The sequence below is a fragment of the Podarcis erhardii genome (assembly GCF_964252035.2).
Source record: "Podarcis erhardii genome assembly, chromosome: 15".
Lineage (NCBI taxonomy): Eukaryota > Metazoa > Chordata > Lepidosauria > Squamata > Lacertidae > Podarcis > Podarcis erhardii.
In genome coordinates, this window is record NC_138505.1 from 23,118,394 (window position 1) to 23,146,025 (window position 27,632).

Here is a 27,632-nt window from a genome sequence, read left to right on the forward strand (position 1 = left end):
CTGGAAGTCTCTGATGGCTGTTTAAATACAAGCTGTTCCTCCTCTCCGCTCTACTCAGTTTAACAACTTCCCAAGCGTCGGGATGATATTTCACCCCCTAAATGCCTTGGCGGTGCAGCTGAGCATCATAGGAGGACCCTTGTGGAGCAAGGAAGGAGCAGGGTGGCCTTTCTTAGCGGAAGGCCGAAGTTCTGCAAGTGCAATTGGCTCTCTGCCGCTTGAGATATAACTGAGGACTTCCGAAGTTGCTCACATTCAACAGATAGCCAAGGGATAGGTCAGTGGTAGGGCTGTGGCTAAATCTTTCCTCCAGATTACCAAATATTTCCTTCCTCTGCAAAAGGGGCTTCCATTTTCCTTTTCTTGGGGCACCAAGCGTGAGTGCGTTCACATTTCTGTCCCGGTTGGTTTAGTTTCTAAAGGGGAGTGCTGAGATTTACCAGGGCAATTCAACATTCGAAGGAATGTTCGTGTTTATAGAGAGCCAGTGTGCTGTAGTTGCTAGAGTGTTGGACTAGGAGCTGGCATAGGTCAGGGTTCGAATCCCCACTCAGCCATGTGAACTTTCGTGGGCAACCTCAGGCCATTCACTATCTCTTAGACCAGCCTACTTCACAGGCCTGTTGTGAGAATAGAGCGGAGAGGGGGAAATCCCACAAAATACACCCCCTTGAGCTCCTTGGAGGAAAGATAGTTTGTAAACAAAATGAATGAAGGTTTTTAAGCAGAGGTTGGGTGGCCATCTGTCATGGTTGCTTTAGATAAGATTCCTGCATTGCAGAGTTGTTGGATGAGAGTACCCTTGGGGTTCCTTCTTTACAATTCTATGATTCTATGAATGAATGAGGGACGCGGGTGGCGCTGTGGGTTAAACCACAGAGCCTAGGACTTGCCGATCAGAAGGTCGGCGGTTCGAATCCCCGCAACGGGGTGAGCTTCCGTTGCTCGGTCCCTGCTCCTGCCAACCCAGCAGTTCGAAAGCACATCAAAGTGCAAGTAGATAAATAGGTACCACTCTGGCGGGAAGGTAAACGACGTTTCCGTGTGCTGCTCTGGTTTGCCAGAAGCAGCTTAGTCATGCTGTACGCCGGCTCCCTCGGCCAATAAAGCGAGATGAGAGCCACAATCCCAGAGTCGGCCACAACTGGACCGAATGGTCAGGGATCCCTTTACTTTTTATGAATGAATGAATGAATGAACATTACCGAAGAGTGGATTTGCCTGTGCATTTGCCTTATTGATGATAATTTGCTACTATTTGGTGGAGAAAGGAGCCCTGCAGAAGCCTGTTGCTTAAATCTTCACTGGGCCCTCATCTCTTATATTTAGCTGCCTTGCTCTAAAGTTACATATCAGAATTACACACACATCGCTGTTTTACAGAGCCCAGCTGTCTCGAAGACCTGGAGGAGGCTAATCTGATCCAGTAGCTGAGGACAGCAATTTACCTTCCCATCTGTCTCTGCCTGTAACGCTTGTGTGGCAGGACAGGCGGGCGGGCTTGGTTTTGCGGCACAGGGAATGGCACAGCAGAACTTGAGGTGGTAAATAAAAGGAGACTATTTTATGTTGTGTGTGTGTGTGTGTGTGTGTGTGTGTGTGTGTGTGTGTGTGTGACAGAGAAAGACTATCATGAGGCAGTGAAAGCCTGAAGCAGATAAATGGATAAAAACGGTCCTGCTCCACTCATAGGCAAACTGAAATACACATCCTTTGGACTTCACAAACCAAATGACTGGGGTGGATAGCTGGTGGCCTGCCCAAATCTGGTCCCGTGTGCTGCTAACCTGGATGAGACCCAATGTGGACCTGATGACTCTGGCCTCAGCTGGTTTCTCCCAAGCCAACACATACGTCAAAGGCTCTTTAGTCCACCCTTCCTGATGCAGACTGCTTGGTCTGAAATCACCTCTTTTCACCCCAGGCAGCGAGCAAACATTGCCATCCATCTTTTACTTGGCACTAAAAACATTTCCCCCCCCCCGGGGGGGGGGCTTAATACTGCAAATTCAGGTATCACAAACAGGTTGCTTGCAATGGGTGTGTTGTTGTTTTTAACTCACTGGATTTCCCACAGAAAGGGTAAATCCTGATGAAATGAGGGGGGGGGGGAGCAGCCTGGCATTTTGATGCCAATGACATGCTGTGGATCTTGCATAATAGGTCTTGCCTGCATGAGCAGCAATGATTCTGCAATAAACACCTGTCTGAATGCTGCCAGAGCTACGGAACCTTAACACTATAGTACAAAAAAAACCCCAGGATCACATCTGATTCCTTTATGGCTAGCTTTATGAAGAGTAGAAATTACAATTGCTGGAGGGAATTTCATACACATGTGCTGGAATTGTCATGATCAGGTTCTTGGGCTATGATCTTTAGAGAGACTACTGCTACAACACTTATTCTCCAGTTAAGGTAAAGGTAAAGGGACCCCTGACCAGGTCCAGTCGTGGCCGACTCGGGGGTTGCGGCGCTCATCTCACTTTATTGGCCAAGGGAGCCGGCGTACAGCTTCCGGGTCATGTGGCCAGTATGACTAAGCCGCTTCTGGTGAACCAGAGCAGCACACGGAAACGCCATTTACCTTCCCGCCGGAGCGGCACCTATTTATCTACTTGCACTTTGTACTTTCAAACTGCTAGGTTGGCAGGAGCAGGGACCGAGGAACGGGAGCTCACCCCGTCGCGGGGATTCGAACCACTGACCTTCTGATTGGCAAGTCCTAGGCTCTGTGGTTTAACCCACAGCGCCACCCGCGTCCCTTACTCTCCAGTTAACGGACAGCAATAATGAGGTAACACTGGGAAAACTAATGTAAAGTGGAGAGATGTGTAGACTAAAGTACTATAGTTGTGTCCAATGCTATTTTTCTAGAAAAAAAGGTGCCCGAACTCACCATGAAAACCTCCCTCATTCTCTTAGCATGGCAGCAGCACCCACCAGAGAGTTGCCAGAACTGAGTTCCTGTCAGTTCCTCCTTTAAAAAAAGCCCTGGTTGTGGCACTGTTATGAGAATTATAAGGTCTAATATATAAAATAAATGTTCATAAATGGTCCAGGCAAACACATGCATAATTATATAAACCACATGTCTGAAACAGTACAGGAAAACAGTCCTAAAGCCATTTTGACTCTTTCAGTGACCTCTGCAGTTTGGATGGAAGTGGGAAAAGCCTCCCCATTGTCTCTGTGCTCACAAATCCTGCCTTAAGGGCACATTGGGTATGAATAGAGTGAAACTGTGATTTGGACTCAGGAATTAAGTACAGTATTTATCATCACAAACGAATGGCCAGGCTGTCCAGCTAAACCGATCACCAGGTTTCCTGCCAGACAGGATTCTGCTGTAGACCGCCCCTTCTGTGATGTGTGCATGATGTATTGGGGGGTGGTCTTGAGCTACAGGGTGGCAATTTCAAAAGTTTATATAAGAGCTCGCACACCATTGTTCAGGGTTCTCTCCCTCTTGCATGTGGTGAGTGGGGACCCTGTTTCCATAGTTCAATAACGATCAGGCTTACTAGCTGCTTTGCTTCACAATATTCTCTGGGCTGGCCTCTGTTATTTTCTCCTACCGATAGAGAACCTACATAAGGACTCTATACAGGCTCTTAAAGATAAAGGTAAAGGGACCCCTGACCATTAGGTCCAGTCACGGATGACTCTGGGGTTGCGACGCTCATCTCGCTTTACTGGCCAAGGGAGCCGGCCGGCGTACAGCTTCTGGGTCATGTGGCTAGCATGACTAAGCCGCTTCTGGCGAACCAGAGCAGCACACGGAAATGCCATTTACCTTCCCACCGGAAGGTACATACCTATTTATGTACTTGCACTTTGATGTGCTTTCGAACTGCTAGGTTGGCAGGAGCTGGGACTGAGCAACGGGAGCTCACCCCGTCGCAGGGATTTGAACCACCAACCTTCTGATCAGCAAGCCCTAGGCTCTGCGGTTTAACCCACAGCGCCACCCACATCCCCTCTTGGGTACCCTATAAGGGGAAAGGAGCAGGGTTTTTTTTCTTATAACAGTCACCCAAAGGGGTGTGTGTGTATCCTTTCTTCCTCTGTTCTCTACACCACATATAAATTTATAAACCACTATCATCCTTCACTGTCTTTCTTCCATGTGCTTTTCATTTTATTTTTGCCTTTCCTTGTAAGGAAAATGCTTCAGCCATTCCCACAATCATTTCAGTGACCCTTTTCTTGCTCTGTTGTGTCCCATGGGCTGGGGAGCAGATCCTTTACAGAAGTCCTCAAGAAAACGTTAAAGTTACTTGAACAAAGAATTATACAAACCAATACAAGTTTATTGAACCCCCCCCCCCTTTTCAGACATGACATTTAAGTGTTAATTAAAAAATAAATAAAATCCACAGTCAGACACAGGGTGATCACAATTACCCTTTATCCCTTGGGGAAAGTTTCTTGTAACATCCCTTAAGTTAGATTACGGTGATGGAAGGGAAGGGATAAAACTTTTATATTTCCTTACTTGTAAAGGTGGGAGGATGCATTTTATGTTGATCTATAGGGCAGTATACAAATTTAATAAATAATAAATAAAATAGAATTTATTCTCCTTACCCTATAGAAAGTTTCCATTCTGTTGTATCCAACTAAGTTGGAGTTAGCCAATTGAAATTAATAGAATTCAGTTAAACATGTCAATTAATTTAAATGGATCCACTCTGAGTAGGTTGACCATTGGCTATAACCCATTCCATTCAGGATCTGGCATGGGAAAAGAGTATTTCCTACAGCAGGCACCCCCAAACCCGGCCCTCCAGATGTTTTGGGACTACAGTTCCCATCATCCCCGACCACTGGTCCTGTTAGCCAGGGGTGATGGGAGCTGTAGTCCCAAAACATCTGGAGGGCCGAGTTTGGGGATGCCTATCCTACAGGGTATCAAAATATAAGTCAAGCCGGATTACATTTCACTTGCCAATTTACAGCCACCCCCAAGTTGGCTGGTGCCTTTAACTGAAGCTTGATTTTCAGTCATGTGTTCTGCCTACAAATTTAACATTCAAAGCACATGGCTTCCCCCCAAAGATTCCTGGGAAGTGTAGTTTACCCCCGAACTGCAACGCCCAGGATTACAATACCCAGAACTACAGTTCCCAGGATTCTTTGGGGGAAGTTAGGTGGTTTAAATGTAATTTCCATGCAGAGGAAAGCTCCGCCTGCTCATTTCTTGAAGGCACATGAGCAAGCCAGGCTGATCTCTCTTCACCAGCACCATCCTTCTAATCCTTCCCTGACTCTCAGGATGAGTTGTCCTCTTGAGTCGCACATGACATCATACACCGCCGGACAAGCACAAACACATAGCAGAGGCCTGATCAAAGAAATGGGAGTCTGTAAAAAGAGATAGCAAAACATTCCTGCAAAAGAAGAAGCCTGCTTTGGAGAAAGAGCAGGGAGAAAGCTGGACTGGAGAGAAGGCAGTTCAGGAAGAAAGAGAGTGGATTGGTGGAGCATCTACTTTGCATGCAGAAAGTCTCAGATTCAAGTCCCAAGCATCTCCAGGTAGGACTGGGAGAGAACTCTGTCTGACACCCTGGAGGGCTGCATAAGACAATACTAAGCAAGAGAACTCTGTCTGACACCCTGGAGGGCTGCATAAGACAATACTAAGCAAGTTGGACCAACAAGGTAGCTTTCTAAATATCCATGCTAGACTGAGAAACTCAGATGATAACTCTGAAGCTGTAGAGAGGGTTGAGCCGCAGTAGATCAAAGATGTATGATGGGCTGGGAAAGCATTCTCATTTTTTATCCTGAGAGGTTCCAATGGGGTAAATGGACCTGAAGCAGAAGTCAACCCAAAAATCACCTTGTCCGGCCTGCTCCTCCAGCTCGGTCCTTGCATCCATCAGTGATCCAAAAAGTTCAGCCAGCCAACTGACCCGGGCGATGTTGCACACAAGGGTGAGCCTGAATGCCTACGATGTAGGATGGAGGGAGAGGCGTTTGTGTGTGTTGCAGGAATAGAGGTACCACCTCCAACATACATGAAAACGGAGGCCTGGAGTTTGGGGGTTTGAAAAGCGAATTGGAAGCATTTCTCTATTAACAGCATTCCTTAAGAAATACTTTTTGATGCTCGTCTCGGTTTACGCAGCACTGTGGACAACGATAGCGGACGCAATCTATTCACCAGCGACTGGAATCAAACCGTCTGGACTGAAGGATCCTTGTTTTCCTTCCCTTTGCCAGAGATTCCCTGTGCCTTTCCCAGAGGTTTGAAGACGGGCAACGCTTCCCATCCTAAGTCTTGGATGTCAGATGACGTGCTGCGTTGGTGTTAAAAATAATGGTGGTTTTTCCCTCCCACAAAGAGAAGAGGAGAATTCGGGAAGGGGAGAGAGAGAGGAGAAGAAGAAGAAGAGAAAGTTAGAAAGTTTGATTGCCTTATTTAAATTATTCATCCTCAAGGCCTAATGGACACATTATTTAATAGCCCTTGTTCCCATTAAACAAACAACTCACTGCATTAGTGGCTCAATACTCTTTTGAATCAGAAGCATTAAGTCTCCACTGGTAGCTGTCATCTCGCTGCCAGTTCGTGCTGAATTATGTATCAGGGCGATCTCGAAAAATCAATGCATTCCTGACTGTCAGGAAATGGTTTGATATTCACTAATGGCTTTTGTTTTGTTTTGTTTTTTGGTGTTTTCATAAAGCCTTCCTTGTTTTAACATAGAAGAAGCAATCAGCCACACCCTGGGCAATTAGCAGAGCCGCTGGTGCTCATAGCGGCAAAGCACAGCTGTAACGCAGAGGCAGGAAAGGGGGACTACAACTCCCAGCTGGACTACAACTCCCATCAGCCCTAGCAAGCAGAGCCAATGGCCAGGGGTGGTGGGTGGTGTAGTTCAGCAACATCAGGAGGGCCAAAGTTTCCCCACACCTGACTTAAAGGGGAAAGGAAGGTCATAGTTAAGGAGAGAGAAGAGTCACAGCTCAGTGGTAGATTCTACAGGCATAGGCAAACTCCGGCCCTCCAGCTGTTTTTGAGACTACAGTTCCCATCGTCCCTGACCACTGGTCCTGTTAGCTAGGGATGATGGGAACTGTAGTTCCAAAATGAGTAGAATGTGTGCTTTTATTTAAAATGCATTTCTGGGTTATTTGTGGGGCATAGGAATTCGTTCATTCCCCCTCCCCAAATATAGTCCAGCCCCCCACAAGGTCTGAGGGATGTTGGACCGGCCCCCTGCTGAAAAAATTTGCTGACCCCTGAGGTTTCCACCAGGAGACTCCCTCATAGCAGTTGCTGCACAGGGAAAAGACCCCAAAGGACTGCTGTGCATAATGGATTGTGTAAGTGTGTGCCTCCCACAATTTCTACCACATCCAATGCAAAGTATTATGGACTTTTTCCAGTTTAGAGCAAAAGGGAGCAAGGATTTGATAAAGGTTCACAAAATTATGCAGGGCATGAAGAAATGGATAGGTTGTTTTTTCTCCCTCTCTAGTGACAGCAGAATTTTTGGACATGCAACGAAGCTGATTATTGGAAGATCCAGGGCAGATGTTTTAAAAAAGGACTAAGTAATAAACAGTTTCAAGCATGCAGGCCTAATTATTTAGGAAGTTTCTTGAGAGCTCTGGTTTCGGTTGTGGGGAGAGAAACACACACAACCCGTCCTCCTCAAGCAGAAAGAGGTGAAAAGTTCATGCCCATCTCAACTTGTGTGTCTTGCAGAAACATCCCACCACAGCCCTTTCTGCTGCTCCTGTGTCTTTGGGGACAGCTGGTAATTCCATCTGCCAGGATGAAGAGCCAGCGATGTAAATATGCCAGCGAAGGCTGCCAGACACCCAGGACTTGGCTGTCCAGCAGAGGAACTAACTTCCAGTGCCCATCCACGAGTGGCATCTCCCTGCAATCTCTCTTTGACAACAGAGTGCCCTACAGATATTTCAGGGTTATTTCTTTCTTGCATTTATATTTATATTATTTATTCTACAAGGAGCTCAAAGCGGCGTACAGTGGTACCTCGGCTTACAGACACTTCAGGTTACAGACTCCACTAACCCAGAAATAGTACCTCAGGTTAAAAACTCTGCTTCAGGATGAGAACAGAAATCGCACGGTGGCAGCGGGAGGCCCCATTAGCTAAAGTGGTACGTCAGGTTAAGAACAGTTTCAGGTTAAGAACGGACCTCCAGAACGAATTAGGTTCTTAACCCGAGGTACCACTGTATGTGGTTCTCTCCCTCCCCATTTAATACCCACTGCAAACCTGTGAAGCAAATTAGGCTGAGAGGCAGCAACGGGCCCAGTGAGTTTCACGTGAAACCCTGGTTTCCAGGTCCAGGGCCGACACGCTAACCACGACACCACACTGGCTCTCGAAGAAGTTGTATTCCACAGAATCTGGAGGGCACCAGGTTAGCAAAGGCTGCTCTATGAGAGCGCAGGATAGCACTCTCCAACCTTGGAGCTCCACATGTTGAACTCCAACTCCCATCATCCCTGGCAAACTTAGTCAGTGGTCAGGGACAATGGGAGTTGGAGTCCAACAGCATCTAGGGACCTGCATAGGGCATTGACACAGAGCTTTTTATACAGGGGGTGGGAGGGAAATAACCAAAAGGCTGTGTCAAGGAAAGCTGTCTTTTATGTTGCAGTTTCCAGGTGGCCAAGAGTTGGAGATGATGCGATCTGGAGGGTCGCAGGTTTCACAATCCTGGTAGTAATAAGGTAGCCAAATACAACAGAGGCAAAATGCTCTTACAGCTTTAATAGAATAGAAATCCCCTCTTCCGTTCAGCTCTTAAAGGTGCAGGACCTCTGGCTACAGTCTTTGGCTATGCTAGTCTTTGGCTTACCTTACAGGAGTGCTGTGAAGATTCTGGAGATAAGTAGCAACGTGAGCAATCCTTAATTGGATAGGGTGGCAGGCTCCTGCCCCTGTCTTCGTTAAAGGTGAAGGAGCCACGGTCCCCTTTTGCATCCACTCTCCCCAATTCCCTACCTACTGAAAGGGATGCATATAGCAAGCCCACAATTTACACAGGGGGTACATTCCCCTAAAGCCAAAACTGCATATAGTTTAAAAAACTGTAAGTCCAATGGCAAGTGGGATTGCTAAAGTCTTTTTTCCTGGATGCCCACCCCCTTTCTATTTTATTTTTATTTTATTTTGCATAAAGCTGATTGCACACAAGTTATGGGCTTACTGCACTTCAAAATACTGTATTTCTTTAGATAATTTGTTCTGCTCACTTGCATACCTTATTTGACTAGTCACAGCAATAGGTAAGGAGCTCTGCAGGCATCCAAGCACAACCTCCTGACTCATGGGTTTTCCTTTCACCCCGATTCTGCCCACGTGAGATTTTACACCAGGCATAGGCAAACTTGCCCCCCACAGATGTTTTGAGACTACAATTCCCATCATCCATGACCACTAGGGATGATGGGAGTTGTAGTCCCAAAACATCTGGAGGGCCGAGTTTGCCTATGCCTGCTTTACACTTTCAACATGTTCGTCATAGTCTTAGGGACTAGGAACTTAAATCCCCTCTTTAATGAAAATCGAGGTCCCCACCGCTCCTGAATTCTGCACCCAACTTGCACAACCAGCACCCATGAGTAGATTCACACATGCCTGTGCATCACTGGTCTTCAGCTGGTCAGCTGGGACCCACTAGTTTCTGTCACAACAGAAACATCACAGCCATGCAAATAGATGGAGAACGATTAAGAAATGAGGCCTCCAAAGCCTGTTTGGGTTAAAAGTGGGCTGTGGGTCTGAAAGGATTGATGATACCTGCTGGATTATTCAGCTGCAGGAATCTACCTTATACTGAATTGGATTATTTGGTCCATCTAGCTCAGTATTGTCTGCACTGACTGGCAGCTGCTCCCCAGGGTTCCAGACTGGGGAAATTCCCAACCCTACCTGGCAAAGTCAGGGATTGAACCTGTGACCATCTGTACGCAAGGCAGATGCCCTACTACTGAGCTACATCCATCCCCTTTCAGCTGAGTGGGTGAGCCATCTCTGTGGGAAAATGAGGTGATGGGACACCTTTGCCTATGGCTGTTGGGCCACCATGGCTGCTTCTGACCTACAAGTGCAGACCTGATGATACTGCCGTGAACCTGCATGTGTGAAACCAGCCTTCCCTTCATTCCCTGCCCCCATTCTTACGGTTCAGGCCATCAACCTTATTGTTTCACACTCATAAGAACGCCAGGAAAGCCCTATAGCTGGATCTAGGCCAAAGGAGGCCCATCTAGCCCTCTGCATCCTGTACTCACAGTGGCCAATTAGATGCCTTTTCTGGGAAACTCAAAAGCAGGACGTGAGCACAAGAGCCCTCTCGCCTCCTGTGGTCTCCAGCAACCGCTATTGGGAAGCACTTCCTGCTTTCAACCGTGGAGGCAAAGCTTCGCCATAATGTCTAGTAGCCACTGAGAGCTTTCTCCTCCATGAATTTGTCTAATCCTCTTTTAAAGCCATCCACGTTGGTGGCTATCACTGCCTCCTGCAGCAGCGGGTTCCACAGGTTAACAATGTGCTGCATGAATAAGTCCTTTTAAAAAAAAAAATCCAGGGGTAGGCAACCTCAGTCCAGTATACCTGAAGGAGCGTCTCCACCCCCATCGTTCTGCCCAGACACTGAGGTCCAGCGCCGAGGGCCTTCTGGCGGTTCCCTCACTGCGAGAAGCCAAGTTACAGGGAACCAGGCAGAGGGCCTTCTCGGTAGTGGCGCCTGCCCTGTGGAACGCCCTCCCATCAGACGTCAAAGAGATAAACAACTACTAGACTTTTAGAAGACATCTGAAGGCAGCTCCGTTTAGGGAAGCTTTTAATGTTTGATGCATTACTATATTTTAATATTTTGTTGGAAGCAGCCCAGAGTGGCTGAGGAAGCCCAGCCAGATGGGTGGGGTATAAATAAATAAATACAGTGGTACCTCGGGTTAAGTACTTAATTTGTTCCGGAGGTCCGTACTTAACCTGAAACTGTTCTTAACCTGAAGCACCACTTTAGCTAATGGGGCCTCCCGCTGCTGCCACACCACCAGAGCACGATTTCTGTTCTCATCCTGAAGCAAAGTTCTTAACCTGAAGCACTATTTCTGGGTTAGTGGAGTCTGTAACCTGAAGCGTATGTAACCTGAAGCGTATGTAACCCGAGGTACCACTGTATATTATTATTATTATTATTACCTAAGGCCCGGGAGCCGGATGCGGCCCAATCGTCTTCTCAATCCAGCCCATGGACGGTCCGGGAATCAGCGTGTTTTTACATGAGTAGAATGTGTGCTTTTATTTAAAATGCATCTCTGGGTTATTTGTGGGGCATAGGAATTTGTTCATTTCCCCCACCCCACCCCAAAATATAGTCCAGCCCACCACATGGTCTGAGGGATGGTGGACCAGCCCACGGCTGAAAAAGGTTGCTGACCCCTGTTTTAATCCATCCCATATCTTCCGCTTCCTTGGATGTTGGTCAGTTCTAGTGTTAGGAGAGAAGAAAAGTTTCCTCTATCTTCTTTCCCCTTGTCAACTGTTAATTCAGAAGCATACTGGCTCTGACACGGGAGGGAGGGCCTGGGTTCTGGATCAGGCCAAAGGTCCACCTCACCCAGCATCGTTTCCTTGCAGCTGCCAACCATATACCTCTGGGAAGATGCCTCTGCTCCTCGCCGCTTAGGCTGAAAGCACAAGCATTTCCTATCTTCCTTCTAGATACTTGACGGAATTCCCCCCCTTAATCTTCTTTGGGCTAAATTTATCCACTTCCTTCCACCTTTCCCTTATGCAACTTTCCCTTTCAGATCCTACATCGTGACAAGGTAAGGCTGCCAGCTGGCGATGCAGCCTGACCTGAAGTTCTGGGGTCTTTACAGTGCAATCCAATCCGTGTCTACTCAGAAGGAAGTCCCACTGGGTACAATGGGGCTTACTCCCAGGTAAGTGGGGATAGGGTTGCAGCTTTGGCCTCCTCCTCCTCCTCAGGATATCCGGAGGAAGGACTAAGATTTATGGGGAGACAGGGGAGTGTGCATAGGGTTGCACACTCAGATGTCATTGCTACCACTAGTCTCATTATTATTCATTCAGAACCTGAAATCACAAAATAATGTTTTAATGTATTTGGGCTGTTTGCCTGCTCCTTTGATCTGTTTTTGTGCGGGTGTTTTGTTTTGTTTTGTTTTTTGGTATTTAAAAAACAGCTCCACTAGTTTCAGCTCATGAGGTCTAGAGACTTTATTTCTTAAAATGAAAGCTTTGGCTTCTCGGGAATTTAACCAGAGCCTGTGAGTTGCCCAGTGGTGTTTTGGTCTGGGGTCTTGTTGGGGTCAAAGACCCATTCATATTTCTGCAGCAGGGTCCCTGTCACTAGACTCCCGGATACACCCAATCAGCATGAAAGAGGAGCTATTTTAGCTACCGATAAGCAGCCTTCTCCCGCTATGTGCTGATTGGAAGAAGAAGAAGAAGAAGAAGAAGAAGAAGAAGAAGAAGAAGAAGAAGAGTAGTAGTTTGGATTTGATATCCCGCTTTATCACTACCCTGAGGAATCTCAAAGCGGCTAACAACATCCTTTCCCTTCCTCCCCCACAACAAACACTCTGTGAGGAGTGGGGCTGAGAGACTTCAGAGAAGTGTGACTAGCCCAAGGTCCCCCAGCAGCTGCATGTGGAGGAGCGGGGAAGCGAACCCGGTTCACCAGATTACGAGTCCACCGCTCTTAACCACTATACCACACTGGCTCTTGAAGGCAACTGGAGTGAAAGGAGGCGAGTTAGCCATTGAGGATCGGCTCCTAGGGTCACTCTGGAGAAGGTGCATGGGAAGAATACCTGAGGAGGAGTTATTCTGCTCCAAACAGGGGCGGACCTTGGTAATATGGCACCCTGAGTGAGAACAAAATTTGATGCTTCCCCCAGCCCCAGAAATATTTATCATTTTCGCAATAATTCCTTTTGGTACAGTTGATTTTTATGGATCTTCTCACCAGGTACCCTTATAAATATAAGTGGTTGTTGTTGTTTTGCACCTCCTAGGCTGGGCATCCTGTGTGCTGGGGGGGGGGGCAGCCCACACCACCCTAAATCCACAGCTGCTCTCTACCAGAGAAAAATGGCAAACCAAGCTGGTGGACTATGCCAAAATGGCAAAGCTGACTGGAAAACTCAGAAACCAAGAGGATCAATCTTTATAAATGAATGGGGGGGGATTTACAAGTTATTTAGGAGACCACTGTAAGCAGATGGAAACAAGAGCAGGATTTTGACATACTGGTAGTGTAAAAAAATATTATGGATAATATGGTTTGATATAATAACTGGAGTACAAACTAATATGCAGTTGTAGATGTTTTAAAACAAGACTCCGTGGACAGGAAGGCGGGAAGTCGCAAGATTCGAAGAATCTCCACATATAGTGTTACTTTATCAGTGTGTGTTTATTTGTTTTTGTTTTTATGAATCTAGGTAACCAGAGTATCGCTGAGGCATGCCTGTCATTCCGAGGAAGTGTTGTGGGGAAAATGTTGACTTCGGTGAATATTACGCCAAATTGTAAAAATTAATAAAAATTCTTAAAAATAAAATAAAATCCAGAGCTGTTCCAAAGCCCAAGCATTTGGGAAGACTGGAAACACCAAGATGCTCCAGATTCAAGGGAATGGGGTGCACGTTCTGTTTCATCCAATGAACCTTCACAGAAAACACAATGTAACTTGCTCCAAAAGAAGATATCAAATCATTTGCCCATGTACGTGCATGGAACATTGTGTAACTAGCTGGAAGGCAACCCGTGGAGATCTGCATTGATTGTTGCAATGCACCCCTAATTATTGAAAAATAATAAGATTGTTTTTAGAAGGCTGCATAACCTCAGAAGGGGCTGGTGGCTTTGAGCCTGCCGCTACATTACAAGTCACCGCTCCCCATTGATTGACCCTCTTCCTCTGGGCCCACTCTGCCCAAAGAGAAGGGGGCAAGGTGGGCAGAGGCCATCTCCTCTTTTCTCATCTCCTATCCATGTTTCCTGGAGCTCCAGGAGTTGGCAGTGGTCCACACACTGGGATGTGGGCACTCGTAGATACCCAGCAAAGCCAACTCCTGAGTGCTGCCCCTGCCCCTCTAAGCATGCAGGAGCACAAGAAACACAGATTAAAGAAGAGAGCATAATCTTAGAAGCTGCCATTGCTGTGAGTATCCACTACAGTACTGGAAAAAACTGTCCTCCCTCTCATCTCTCCCCTCTCCGCAAATGAGCAGCATTGTTCAAAATGGCATCAAGTTCTAGCGCGTTGGCTGGAGAATGGCGAAATCTGACTTACCGTAGTGAAATGAACTGCACAAAGGATACCGATCAACACGAGGCCAATGAGGATCGCTGCGATAGCAACCAGGAGTGCGGTGTGGCCCAGTCTTTTTGACCCCTCTATATCTCCCTGTGTGTAACTGTTTAATGCCTGCAGAGGAGAAATGTGATTTTCATTAAAAAACCAACCAACCAACCAACCTGTGCCTCCATTCTCACACCTTTTGCCACCATTGGCGGGTGAGGCCTTGCTGCTGGAGGCTGCGTGGTTGGCACTGTCCTGTGACGGGGCCTCTTTGGTGGTGGCCCCCCAGTTGTGGAATGCCCTCTCTAGCCAGGTGTGCTTGTCTCTATCATTATTAACTCCCTAGGAGAATATGTCCCTGTTCACCCAAGCATTTGGTGAATGAAGAATACCACACCTGGCCACCTCGAGAGGATAGGATGGAAGTATGTTTTTGACTGGAATTGATTTTAGAACATTTTAATCTGTTTTATAATGTTTTTCTTTTTACAGTTTTGTATCTGTTTGCTGGCCTGGGATCCTTGGGGAGGAAGGGCTGTGTATCAATTTAGTAATGAATAAATCATCAGCATAATACTTTGACAACCAGCTCACAGTTTTTTCATTCTTCTGTCCTCTCTCCCCCTCCACCCAAATCTACTATATATTTTGGAAAGCTGTCATACATCTCTTAAAAGAGATCGTGACCAAATCTTACGCAATGGTTCCTGTGATCAAGATCATAGGTTTTGGTCTGTGCTTGGATATGCTTGGAAACCATTTTGAATCAAGAAGGTGGACTGAACCTTTAAAAGCTGTGCTGATTTTAACCACTGATTTCAAAAAGGTACTGGGTTTCTTTTTTTGTTTCCTTATAATTTTATTTATTACAGTGGTACCTCGGGTTAAGTATTTAATTCGTTCCGGAGGTCTGTTGTTAACTTGAAACTGTTCTTAACCTGAAGCAACACTTTAGCTAATGGAGCCTCCCGCTGCTGCCGCACCACAATTTCTGTTCTCACCCTGAAGCAAAGTTCTTAACCCGAGGTACTATTTCTGGGTTAGTGGAGTCTGTAACCTGAAGCGTATGTAACCCAAGGTACCACTGTATTTATGTACTCATTGCATTTATATCCCACTTTTTTCTCTGCTGCGCTCAAGGCAGTGTATGTGGTTCTCTCCCTCCTCATTTAATCCCCACAACAACCTTGCAAGGTAGGTTAATGACTGGCCTGAGGTCACCCAATACACTCCATGGCTGAGTGGGGGATTTGAACCCTGAGCACGTCAAAGTGCAAGTAGATAAATAGGTACTGCTCTGGCGGGAAGGTAAACGGCGTTTCTGTGCGCTGCTCTGGTTCGCCAGAAGCGGCTTAGTCATGCTGGCCACATGACCTGGAAGCTGTACACCGGCTCCCTCGGCCAGTAAAGCGAGACCTAATGGTCAGGGGTCCCTTTACCTTTACCCCCCGAGTGCTAGAGCCTGACACTCTAACCACTACACCACACTGGCTATTCCCAATCAACGCCAGGGGCGAAGCGGCCATTTATGCAGGAGCTGATTATTACTGCTGCATTTGTTGTACGGTTCATTGCTCCACCATCGCTGATCAATAAATCCCACAGCAATTTAACTAAGTGCTGCACTTCGAAGGCTCGGCTGTCCACTTGAGAGAATATGCATCTGAGCACCACGAGGTAGAGGGGAGGAGGAAAGGGATTCTGGTTTTTTATACTCTGGTTTCTCTTCAGATCGGGATTCTGGTTTTACCTGGAGGCCAGAGATATCATTGTACTGGCCAGGCATTTGAGTAAGAGGGCAAACTATTTTTAGGTGTGGTTTTACTGACATTTATTTGCTCCTAAATTGTAGCTGACTTTGGTTTAAATGACTCTCCCATGAGGAAAATTTGCAGCATTTGGGATTTTTTAGTTTAGAGAAAAGGAGAGAAAGAGGTGCCATGATAGAACCTTATAAAATGATGCATGGCACACAGAAAGTGGATGGAGAACAGCTTTTCTCCCTCTCTCCTAATGCTATAACTCAGGGACATAAAATGAAACTGAATGATTTGGGACAGATAAAAGGACTTGTCCACACAGGACATAGTTAAACTACGGAACTCACTCCCACAAGAGCCAGCGATGGCCACCAACATCTAGAAGTTCTAGGTTCAATTCCTGGGATATAAACTACACAAAGGTCAGATGAAAGCTGAGGGCAAAAAGCTAAATCCTCTATTTATTGGGTGGTGCTGTGGGTTAAACCACAGAGCCTAGGACTTGCCGATCAGAAGGTCGGCGGTTCGAATCCCCGCGACGGGGTGAGCTCCCGTTGCTCGGTCCCTGCTCCTGCCAACCTAGCAGTTCAAAAGCACGTCAAAGTGCAAGTAGATAAATACGTACCACTCTGGCGGGAAGGTAAACGGCGTTTCTGTGTGCTGCTCTGGTTCACCAGAAGTGGCTTAGTCATGCGGGCCACATAACCCAGAAGCTGTATGCCGGCTCCCTCGGCCAGTAAAGCGAGATGAGCACCGCAACCCCAGAGTCGGCCACGACTGGACCTAATGGTCAGGGGTCCCTTTACCTTTACCTCTACCTTTAAGGTGACACAAGCAATTTGGCACAATGGTTCCTGAGATCACGGAGCGGTTTTTTAACTATGTTTTGATATTGGCCACCATTGTGAATCAATATGGCAGCATCAACATTTTAAAAATGCACCAAAATGGACATTTCTTAAGGTATATAGACAGATTTTTGCATGCCTGTTGGGCAAATATATACATCTCTTTTTGCAAGACATTTACCCTAATTTAATTCACGTTTGTATATTGTTTTCATGAATATACACGAGGACTTCGATCCCCCTCTACCTTTGATGGAACAAGTGGTTTGCTTGGAGCTCTCCATGGTGCTGGAACTTTCCCCTCCCCACTCGTCCCTCAGATCAGAGCGGGATGCAATCTTGAGAATGGCCATAGCTCAGTGGCAGAGCATTGTCCTGGCTCCCAGTTGCTGAAGAAAATTGATACACGCTTTCCAAAGGCTTTTATGCTTAGATTATTGTGGTATATAGGCAGATTGTTGGCTTAAGGCACTTTAGGCAATACTCTTTGCTAATCCTCAATAACAGCTACAACAAAGGCAGGAGCTCCAACTGGCAAAGCTTTGAAAGATGATCCTATGGCTACCCTGAATATAGGAACAGGGTGCACTCATCTTAAGGCTGAAAGAGTTTCTGAAATCTCTTGCAATGCTCAGTAGGCAGAGCCCTCTGCTTCCTTCTCTTTGGGCTCCTCCTGTGTGATGGCCTGGGATTCCGATTCAGAGGCTGAACCAGAGGAATCCCAGCCTGCACAGGAGTCCCCGCCTCCAGGGCCAGCTGAACTGGGGCAGGGCCTTGATTCTGAAGCGCCTGCACCTGTGCCGGATCCTCAGGAGCAGGCACCAGGTGATTCCACTCTGGCTCCAGAGGTGGTTGAGGACTCAGTGCCTGCAGGTGAGTCTCCCCCTGGGCCCAGTAACCCTTCAGCCTCTCCTGAACTGCAGAGACTTAGGGCAGAGAGGCGAAGGGAACTGGTTTCTCCCAGGAGGAGTGCTTGCCTTAAGGCCAAGAGAGGTGGGTCTCCTGGGGGCCGGGACTGCCCCTGGCCTCAGAGAAGATAAAGGCTAGTCAGCCCGGTCCCAGGTGGCGGGAGCAACGTCGATGAAGAGCTGTTTCGGCCAGCATCCAGTCCTGTTCCTCCAGTGTTCCTGTCCCCTCCCGGCTTCCTGCTTCGGACCTCGCCCCGCTCCTTCGGAACTGTTTCCAGGCTATTGACCCAGGACCGGACTTTGACTACGCCAACGGTAACCTTCCCCCCGGGACCAGCACATCCTGGCTTTGGGTGACAGGGAACAAGTCGCTACCACCTGAGAGGTGGCTGGGACTGGTGAACTATTCTCTTTTGGGAAGGCAGAGCTATTCCCAGTATCAGACAGCTGTGTCTGACGGCGGTTCCCCGCCAAACGTGGAAAGGGAGGAGGGGAGAGAGCAGGCTGAGGAAGCCCCCCACGCTGCAATCCTTGTCTAGCAGATTCCCCCACTCCCAGCAGATGCACCACATCCCACTGGAGGCCTCCCCCATATCCTCCCTCTGCATTTTCCCGACTTGGCCAGCCCATGATAAATAAGCATCTGCCTCAAATGCAGAAAGCCCCAGGTTGAATTCTTGGCATCTCCAGATAGGGCTAGGAGAGACTTCCATCAGTGCGGACTGTTAGAGGGGATTTTTCTTCTGGTGGCAGGTGACAGAAACTCTGACACCATAAGACCGGTGTAAAACCAAATCAAATAAAGGTTTTATTACAAAACAACAAACAACAAAGCTTGTGGGTGTTTTTCCTTACAGGCCAAGTTCAAACTGCAACTTTTCCTCCTTTTGTAGTCATGACCAGCTGTACCCAATCTGCCCAGAGATCACAGAAACAGTTCTTAAAGGTGCAAACATCTTTACTGCAGAATAACTCCCAAGACGGACAATCAAGGGAGTATGAAGTGGGGGGCGGCATGGATGGGCCACCCTGGGAACCACTCGGGGAGTGACAAGATGGCCCGCTCCCCCCCCCAACTGTGAGGGCGTGTGTGCAGTTAGTATGGGCACTGCTCACGTGGCATTCACACGGGCTGCCGCTCTCGCACACCGTCTATACGGGCTGCCTCTCACACAGCGACCGTATGGGATGTTGCGCAGGCGCCGCTGGCTGGTTCACCCCGCCCCAGGTTCCCCTGCCACTGCGGACAATTCTGAGCTAGCTGGAATCAGCGATCTGACTCAGTATAGTGGTACCTCAGGTTACATACGCTTCAGGTTACATACGCTTCAGGTTACAGACTCCGCTAACCCAGAAATAGTGCGTCAGGTTATGAACTTTCCTTCAGGATGAGAACAGAAATCGTGCTCCGGCGGCGCAGCAACAGCGGGAGGCCCCATTAGCTAAAGTGGTGCTTCAGGTTAAGAACAGTTTCAGGTTAAGAATGGACCTCTGGAACGAATTAAGTACTTAACCCGAGGTATCACTGTATAAGGCATCCTATTTCTCCTCCCCTCATAGGAATTGCTATAAATCGTGGCAGGTTGGGAGCACAGGCGATTCATGACGGATGCAAGCTTTTCAGAATGCCAGCGCCTCAAGAAGACATTCTGCAGACAGAATAAATCCTATCAGCTACAAAACTAGGCAGAGGTCTACTCAGCTGCACATGCGATGACGGCATGCGGCATTAGCTGAATTGCAGGCCCGGAGGGAAATTGCTAGTGGATCAAGTGTCTCCTCTGGCCCTTTTTCAGAAGCAATGCAGCAAATATATCATGTGGGCATTCCTGCGCTTCTCATTACACTTGGGTTTTGTGGGAGCCTTGCAAGAGCTTATCCGTAAGACAATACAAAATGAATATATTGCAGCTTCTATGGGAGTGAGGGCCTCCTGCCTTCCTGGGGAACCTTCTGGGGGACAAATGGGTGGGGCCAGAAGCACAACTGGGTGGAGCAACATATTTAAATTTGACCTCTAGGAGGGTGTGGCCTGTGGAGAGTGCCATGGGTCAGGCAGGGATGGCTGGAGGGCCAGTTGTGGCCCCCTGGGCCTGAAGTTCCCCTACCCAGACTTGTATGAGTTGATGGCCATTTTTGCATGTAATGATAAGCCAGATGTTATGGCTTATTGTGGTTTATTGTGAAAGAACAGCAGGCAGGTATAAACTGCCCAATTGCCGTCTCTTCTATCCTTCACTGGTGGAAGCAGAACAAACAAACAAACCAAGAAGCCTTGGCTTTGTGTTACATCAGATCTAAGGATTGTGGTTTGTTTTCTCCTAAATGAAATGGCTTCATTTCTCCCCCACCCCCTTCTGTTTCACGTATTTTCTATGGTTTCCCCCCTTCTCCCTCCCCATTCATTTTTCCTTTTGTGACGTGCCTTTTAGGCCGCAACTCTAAAAAATCAGGGTTGCCTTGTTATTGATCTTTGTCAACCACTGTGGGAGGCTTTTTCAGCTGGAGAGAAAGCTAAATATGCTTCGGTTAAAGACGTTTGTTTCGTTTTATTTATTAAGGTGCTATCATACCGCTCTGCACCATCACAGCCACCATGTAACGAAATAATCTGAACCAATTCTCATACATTCCCTGCATAAAGTAATGCAGGAACAGCGACGTCCTTCACCCATCAAACCTCTCCACCTTTAAAAGCCTAACCAAAGAGGTTTGTCTTCACCTGAATTTCTGCAGGGCCTCAGGCCTCCTCATTGCTTAGAGCCAAGCTCCATTTTAACCTTTCAGGAAGAAGACCCAAATCTTCCTACATTCAGGTTCATTGGATATCCACAAGTTCTAGCAGTAAAGAGAGGGAGAAAAACTTTTCTCTATCCACTTTCTCCCAGCTGTGTCCAGTGTTACCTCAGGTTAAGTACCGTATTTTTTGCTCTATAAGACTCACTTTTTCCCTCCTAAAAAGTAAGGGGAAGTGAGTGTGCGTCTTATGGAGCGAATGCAGGCTGCGCAGCTATCCCAGAAGCCAGAACAGGAAGAGGGATTGCTGCTTTCACTGCACAGCCATCCCTCTTGCTGTTCTGGCTTCTGGGATTCAGAATATCTTTTTTCTTATTTTCCTCCTCCAAAAACTAGGTGCGTCTTGTGGTCTGGTGTGTCTTATACAGCAAAAAATACGATACTTAATTCATTCTGGAGGTCCGTTCTTAACTTGAAACTGTTCTTAACCTGAAGCACCACTTTAGCTAATGGGGCCTCCTGCTGCTGCTGCTGTCACTGTACGATTTCTGTTCTCATCCTGAAGCAAAGTTCTTAACCTGAGGTAATATTTCTCGGTTAGCGGAGTCTGTAACCTGAAGTGTATGTAACCCGAGGTACCACTGTATAATTTTATAAGCTTCTATTGAACCTTGGGCCTGGGGGCCAAATTCAACCCTCCACATGGCCCCTGAGACTCTCCCCATGACCATCAAATAAATAAATAAAAATACTTAACTAAAAATAGAAATTGGAGAAAGAATTGGACAGATTTTCCTGAGCACTTGGGGTTCAAAAGAAAGTCACTTAAAAACAGCTGAGACCCTTCATTCCAAATGTCCTAGGTATCAAAGCCAGATGGACGATGATGCCAGGTGGGGTGCCCTGCCCCCCCCCAACATAAATCCTGGCTACACCTATGCCTATATCACACAGCCCTCTCCAGCCACATCTCTCCTCCCCAGGCCACAGCCCTTACCAGCCTTGCTTTGCACCCTCCTTGAGTGTTTTGCCTGGCTGGAATGTGTCCTTGAACTGTGATCGTGCCTCTTGCTTGCCTGGATTATGAGTGTGTGTGTGTGTGTGTGTGTGTGTGTGTGTGTGTGTAGAAACTAGCCTATTGTACAGAGGTCCAATTTGCATCTATTGCTCCTCCCAGTTTTCCTTCTGGCTCCACCCACCACTGGCATGTGGCCCTTGGAAGATTGCCCAGAAGGGATTTGCGGCCCTCAGGCTGAAAGAGGTTCCCTACCTTTGATGCAGAGGAACGAGTGTGGACAAGGCAGTTGGATATTGCTGTACTGGGCTGGTGCCATTCGTACTTGTTTTTTGTTGAGCCATTAACTCTGATGGCGAGAAAATGGTACCCATTATTTAAAGAGCAGATCAGCAGGGTGAGATATCTGTATAGTGATTCGAGGCATCTCTTTTGAGCTCTCAAATAACCCTTGCTGCTTGAAAGCTTTATGGTCCCCAGAGAGATGGGGGAGAAGCCATCTCTCTTAGCGAAATACCTTCTGTCTCCAGTCCACCGTCCTGCCAACTGCAGACGGAACGTGCTTCGAGGTTCTTTGGCACACACAAGCACACACCCTTAGCCTCTCCTAATCCCTCAGGGCTCTGAAACGGCCAGCCATTTCTCCCTTCGCGCAAGTAATGGACCGCAACCCATTAGGTTGGCTAAATGGACTCTCTCGGAATGGATGGTCCGTGTCGTGCACATATCCACCCACACTTCTACACTTATCTTCCTATATGCATAAAAATGTAAGGTTGTCGTCACGTAGCCATTCTGGGTCTCGCATCAAAATCCCAAATTTGCAGGAAGTTAGGGTGGGGTGAGGAGGCAAGCTGCACAACACCAGCGGCCATGTCATGGGAGCGAGGAGGGAGGGGCATTGACAGGTGAAATGTTGCGGTTGAAAACAAGAGCAGAGGTTTGTGTGAAGTAGGGATGGAGGGAACTGAAGGAACTTGGCAGTGGGGGCAGAGTCATGGGCATGCCTGTGAAAATGGGGGTGCAGAGTGAGACTGCAGAATAGAAGAGAAAAATGGGGAAGAATAGGGAGCTTAGCAGTCACCTGAGGTGGGAAGGGGGAGCTCTAGGGGGGCAGGGAAATGGTGGGAGGTTTGTGAACTGAGTGAGCAATCAATGCGGGGAGAACAATATAATGTACATTTGTTGCAGAAGGGTCTCATATGCACAGTCCAATGTTGCTCTTATTGAAAAAAGAGTTGCAACTGGAAGCATTTCTGATCTCCCAAATCCTCTGTGCACCTGGATGCGCACGCACACACACACATGTACACACATGCACACACGGGACTTTTTTTGGCACCTCCTCTTCTTGACCTATTACAGCTGGTTGTTACAAGAACTTCAGAGCAAAGACCTAGCACCTGAATTTGCTTCTTCCTCCTCCCTCCTCCTCCTTTTTCCTTTTGCATTGTATCTTTTAGCTTATAAGCCAAGTCTTATTACTGATAGCTGTAAGCCACTCTGGGAAGCTTCCCCTCACCCTGGCTGAAAATCAGGGGTCAAAATCTTTCAAACTGGTAAATGACAGCCAGGGCTAGGTTGGGCCTTTGGCCATAGGAACCTCTGCCTTCACACTCCTCTTGGGCTTCTGGGTTGGCAGCTAGGAACATAGGAAGCGGCCATAAACCGAGCCAGACCATTGGTCCATCTAGCTTAGTATTGTCTACACTGCCTGGCAGCATCTCTCCCAGGCTTTCAGACAGGGGTCTTTCCTGGCCCTACCTTGAGATGCTGGGGATTAAACCTGGGTCCTTCTGAATGCAAGGCAGATGCCATACCACTGACCCCAACCCTACCCCAATGTCGGGAAGGAGACAGCAGTTAGCATGCAGAAGGTGTACTCTCTACCCCTGAGACAGGCAGAACTGCAAAATGGGCCAAAATGGGCCGCAGATCTTCACCTCCTAGAGAGAAAGAGAGATATTATAATGACGGAGAAAACAGAAGTTTCAAAATCATCCTTTAAATGCATCCTTTTCATCAGAGCAACTGGTGATCATTTTTATCAGCTGCTGGAAATGTTATGCTTCAAGAATTTAAAAGTTCTGCTTTAAGTTTGCTATAATAAACCTATAGATTTGGTCACAAACTGCATCCTACCAGGACCCCAGAGCTTGTGGTATTTTTTTTTTTTATTGCAGGGTGGGTAGAGGGGACCGATGAGCCGATCTCACACCCTTTTCCAGGATAGAGCTCCTAAACCATCTTTGCTTCCTGGATCTCACTTCCATATAGCCTAGAATCTGCCAGAACACAGGGCAAGGGAGTTCACCACCCTCTGTTCTGAAATTCACACCTAAGGCACTGGAATGGAAAGAATAGTGAATGGGATGAGAAGAAAGTTTAGAATTGCCAGGGGGTAAGGATGAGAGTCCCATGGACTGCAAGAAGATCAAACGTATCCATTCTAAAGGAAATCAGCCCTGAGTGCTCACTGGAAGGACAGATCCTGAAGCTGAGGCTCCAATACTTTGGCCACCTCATAAGAAGAGAAGACTCCCTGGAAAAGACCCTGATGTTGGGATAGATGGAGGGCACAAGGAGAAGGGGACGACAGAGGACGAGATGGCTGGACGGTGTTCTTGAAGCTACAAACATGAGTCTGACCAAACTGCGGGAGGCAGTGGAAGACAGGAGTGCCTGGTGTGCTCTGGTCCATGGGGTCACGAAGAGTCGGACACTACTAAACGACTAAACAACAACAAGGATGACAACTTGCCAACAAACCATGCACCACTATAAAAGACTTGTGCACATCTTCCTCATGTGTGCATGTGAGGATTGAGCAGGTCTCCCGTCCTGTCTTGCACCCAACTTGGATCCAGGCCCTGACCCAATTCAGGAACCTTACAGAGTCACACAGGGCTCCTCCTCCCTGCTTTCCTTGCCTTGCATTTTGACAGCCCTGGATTGCTGCAGGGAGACTTGATCCAAGCCAAGGATATCCAAGGCTGCCTCACTATGATCCACCCGAATCCCAGGTCAACCCAGATCCACCCAAGGTGGTGTGTGTGCTTCTCCTGTGCCTCATTCAATCCCCACAACAACCCTACAAGGTAGGTTAGGCTGAGAGTGACTGGCCTCCAAGGGTGACCCAGTGAGCTGCATAGCCAAGCGGGGATTTGAACTCTGGTCTCCCAGGTCCTAGTCTGACACTCTAACCACTATACCACACTGGCTCTCTGGTTTTAACTTTGCTGTTCTATCTTTCCTATGCCTGGTGCTGTACAAGACACAATCACTCGCCGCTCATTATCTGAAATTTCTCTCTCTCTCTCTCTGAAAACAAAACCAATGGTGCATGTTCTTGAAATTGTATTTATTCATTGCACTTATATCCCATTTTTCAAAGAGCTCAAAGGTTCTTCTCCCCTCCCCTGTTTGATCCTCACAACCACCCTGTGAGGTAGGCTAGGCCAAGAGAGAGTTAGGAAGTGACGCAAAGTTGCCCAGTGAGGGAAGGAAGATTTGAACCCTGCTCTCCCAGATCCCTAGTCTGATGCCGCAACCGCCACACCACCCTGGTTGCTGTATGGACTGGGAACCAGAAGGAGAACAAGTTCCAGAAACAAGACTGATAATCAAGGCAAGTGACTGAAAAGCAGCATCTTTGCACTACAAAAACCACAACTTCTATCCAGTACAGTGGTACCTCGGATTACATATGCTTCAGGTTACATACGCTTCAGGTTACAGACTCCGCTAACCCAGAAATATTACCTCGGGTTAAGAACTTTGCTTCAGGATGAGAACAGAAATCATGCTCCGGTGGCGTGGCAGCAGCAGGAGGCCCCATTAGCTAAAGTGGTGCTTCAGGTTAAGAACAGTTTCAGGTTAAGAACGGACCTCCGGAACTAATTAAGTACTTAACCTGAGGTACCACTGTATTGATAACAAAATCTTGAGACAAAAGGTTACAACCTTAACATAGGCTTGCACCAACAGCGGAGTGAGCCCCACTGAACTCCGCAGTGCTTAGGATCCGGAGTAAACTCAGGTCCCCTCCAGATTGGGGCTGTGTAAACACACATTTCCTTTTTACTCTGCACCCACTGCACTCTCAATCCACATCTATCCTGCCTTTTGCTGCTCTGAACCCCTTTGGGACGAAGGTAGGGGAGAGAGAGAAATGCAATAATAAATAATGATAAAATCTACCCTCAACTGTGATTCCTTCATTGCAGGGAGTAGGGACTAGACAACCCTTTTGAGCAAGTTCCAGCTCTAGAATTCTATGATTCTGTATTTTTTTTTTACAAAATACTGCACTCCCCCCCCCAAAAAAAAACACCCACCCTGGCTTTGATCCCAACTGGGGGGAAAAGAACAACCTAGCTGGATTTTAAGCCAACAATATGTACACACAGCTTGTGGTTCTTTTGGGAGAAAGATTCAATTGCATAGCTGCAAATTTAGGCTTGAGCAATTAGAAGTGGGTTAAAGTGTTATTGGGCAGTAAATTCGCCTTTTTTAAAAAGGGGGGCTTTTTCAGGAAGGAAAGTAGTGCAGAAATGCTTGGGGAAGTGTGGACTGACAATGGAATGACAGGACATCTGGAGGCTCCCTCCCTAACATTGCATCTTGAAACCATCTATTGCACTTCCTGGAAAGTTAAGCCCAGCTAAATATCACCCAGGAAGCTTGCTTCTGGGCCAACCATTAATACTGTAGGTCCGGGCTGCCATTACATCCATGCTTCCTTAGATGCAAGCCCCTGTTTGAACTCCATGGGACTTTTGAGTTACACCTGCAGCGGATCAGAATCTAAAGATGCAGTGGAGACTGAAGCTGGAAAGGAGAGGTTCTGCAAAATAAATTTCATAGGGGGTGTTGTGTCCCCTCCCTCTATAGTCCAGGGGAATCACGGGTCAGCTGGGGTTGTCATTAGACCCACTAAAAGTAAGGAACATGGCTAACCGGTGTCCTTTTAATGTCTGCGAATCTCTCCAGTGCTGGTTCTACTCAAGAGTAAACCCCCTGAAGCCAATGGGCATGGCTACCTCATGCCCATTGAGTCCAACCAATGTTCTCTTGAGTAGGGCTTGGAAAGAAATCAATAGGTCTACTCTGAGTAGGGTCCAGCTGAATACAAACCTTTTAAACCCTAATGTTTAATGTTTGATGTATTACAGTATTTTAATTTTTTTTTTTAGAAGCCACCCAGAGTGGCTGGGGAAGCCCAGCCAGATGGGCGGGGTATAAATATTATTATTATTACTATTATTATTATTATTATTATTATTATTATTATTATTATTATTATTTTGTCCTTCCCCTTCCCAAGTAAGAGCTGTCCAGTAGGAGGCGACGAACTGGGGAGGGGCGCAATCGTGGAGATAGGGACGCTCCAGCCCGGACGTCGCCCCCTTAAACTCACCCCCCCAAAAAAAACCACACAAGGCTTACCATCACTGAGAAGACGAAGGCCACGATGTTGATGGGGTAGGACGGGCAGAAGCAGGAAAGGATGCTGAGCCACAGGTAGTTTTTGGGCGCGTGGATCTCCTCTTCCTCGGGGCCCGGCGCCTCCTCGTCGCCGTTCATCTGCAGGTCGGCGCCGCTGTTGCTCTTCCCCAGGCCCCGCCTGAGGTCCGAGTAGGCGGGCGGCGGCGAAGAGGAGCCCTCCATGAAGCCGGTGCGGGAAGAAGGAGAAGAAGGGAGCAACGAAGTTCGACGGGGCGGACGCGAGCCGAGGAGGAGCGCACGGCTGCTGCTGCTGCTGCTGCTGCTGTCCCTGGGGCGGAAAGAGCTGCTCCGTCGGCCGCAGAGGGAGCCGCTTGACCTCGCTCAGCCCCTCTCCTCCTTCTCCTTCTCCTCCTGGCTCCTGTCTCCGTTCAGGGACGGCAGCCAAAAGGCAGACCGAGCCAAGCCCACCTCGATCCCGGGCAAACTCTCAGGTTTCGCTCCCCGGCCAAGCCGAAGAGGTTGGCGGCTTGGGGAAGAAGAGATCGCTCCCGACGGGCTCAGCAAGGACTGAAAGCGC

The 27,632-nt window shown here is 47.7% G+C and overlaps 1 protein-coding gene across 2 annotated transcripts; it reads right to left on the reverse strand.

Annotated features, from left to right (window-relative positions):
* Positions 1-4,115: 4,115 nt before the first annotated feature.
* Positions 4,116-27,632, reverse strand: TMEM233 (transmembrane protein 233). Of its 2 annotated transcripts, XR_014151418.1 has the most exons (4): positions 27,056-27,632; positions 14,332-14,466; positions 5,658-6,305; positions 4,116-5,607 (listed from the first exon to the last, which is right to left on the reverse strand). XR_014151418.1 is itself a non-coding variant. In XM_081842177.1 (3 exons), the coding sequence occupies exons 1-3, from the start codon at positions 27,275-27,277 to the stop codon at positions 6,294-6,296; spliced, it is 369 nt and encodes a 122-aa protein (XP_081698303.1). In that variant the 5' UTR covers positions 27,278-27,632; the 3' UTR covers positions 4,116-6,293. The 2 variants fall into 2 exon arrangements, 1 of the variants encoding a protein (XP_081698303.1); XM_081842177.1 differs by having other exon boundaries at positions 4,116-6,305.

Bases quoted from the DNA above. Each gene is read 5' to 3' on its own strand.
- TMEM233 (XM_081842177.1), bottom strand. From the start codon at position 27,277: ATGGAGGGCTCCTCTTCGCCGCCGCCCGCCTACTCGGACCTCAGGCGG. The intron at 14,467-27,055 runs GTAAGCCTTGTG...TCTCCTCTGCAG, and splicing joins CCTTCGTCTTCTCAGTGATG to GCATTAAACAGTTACACACA.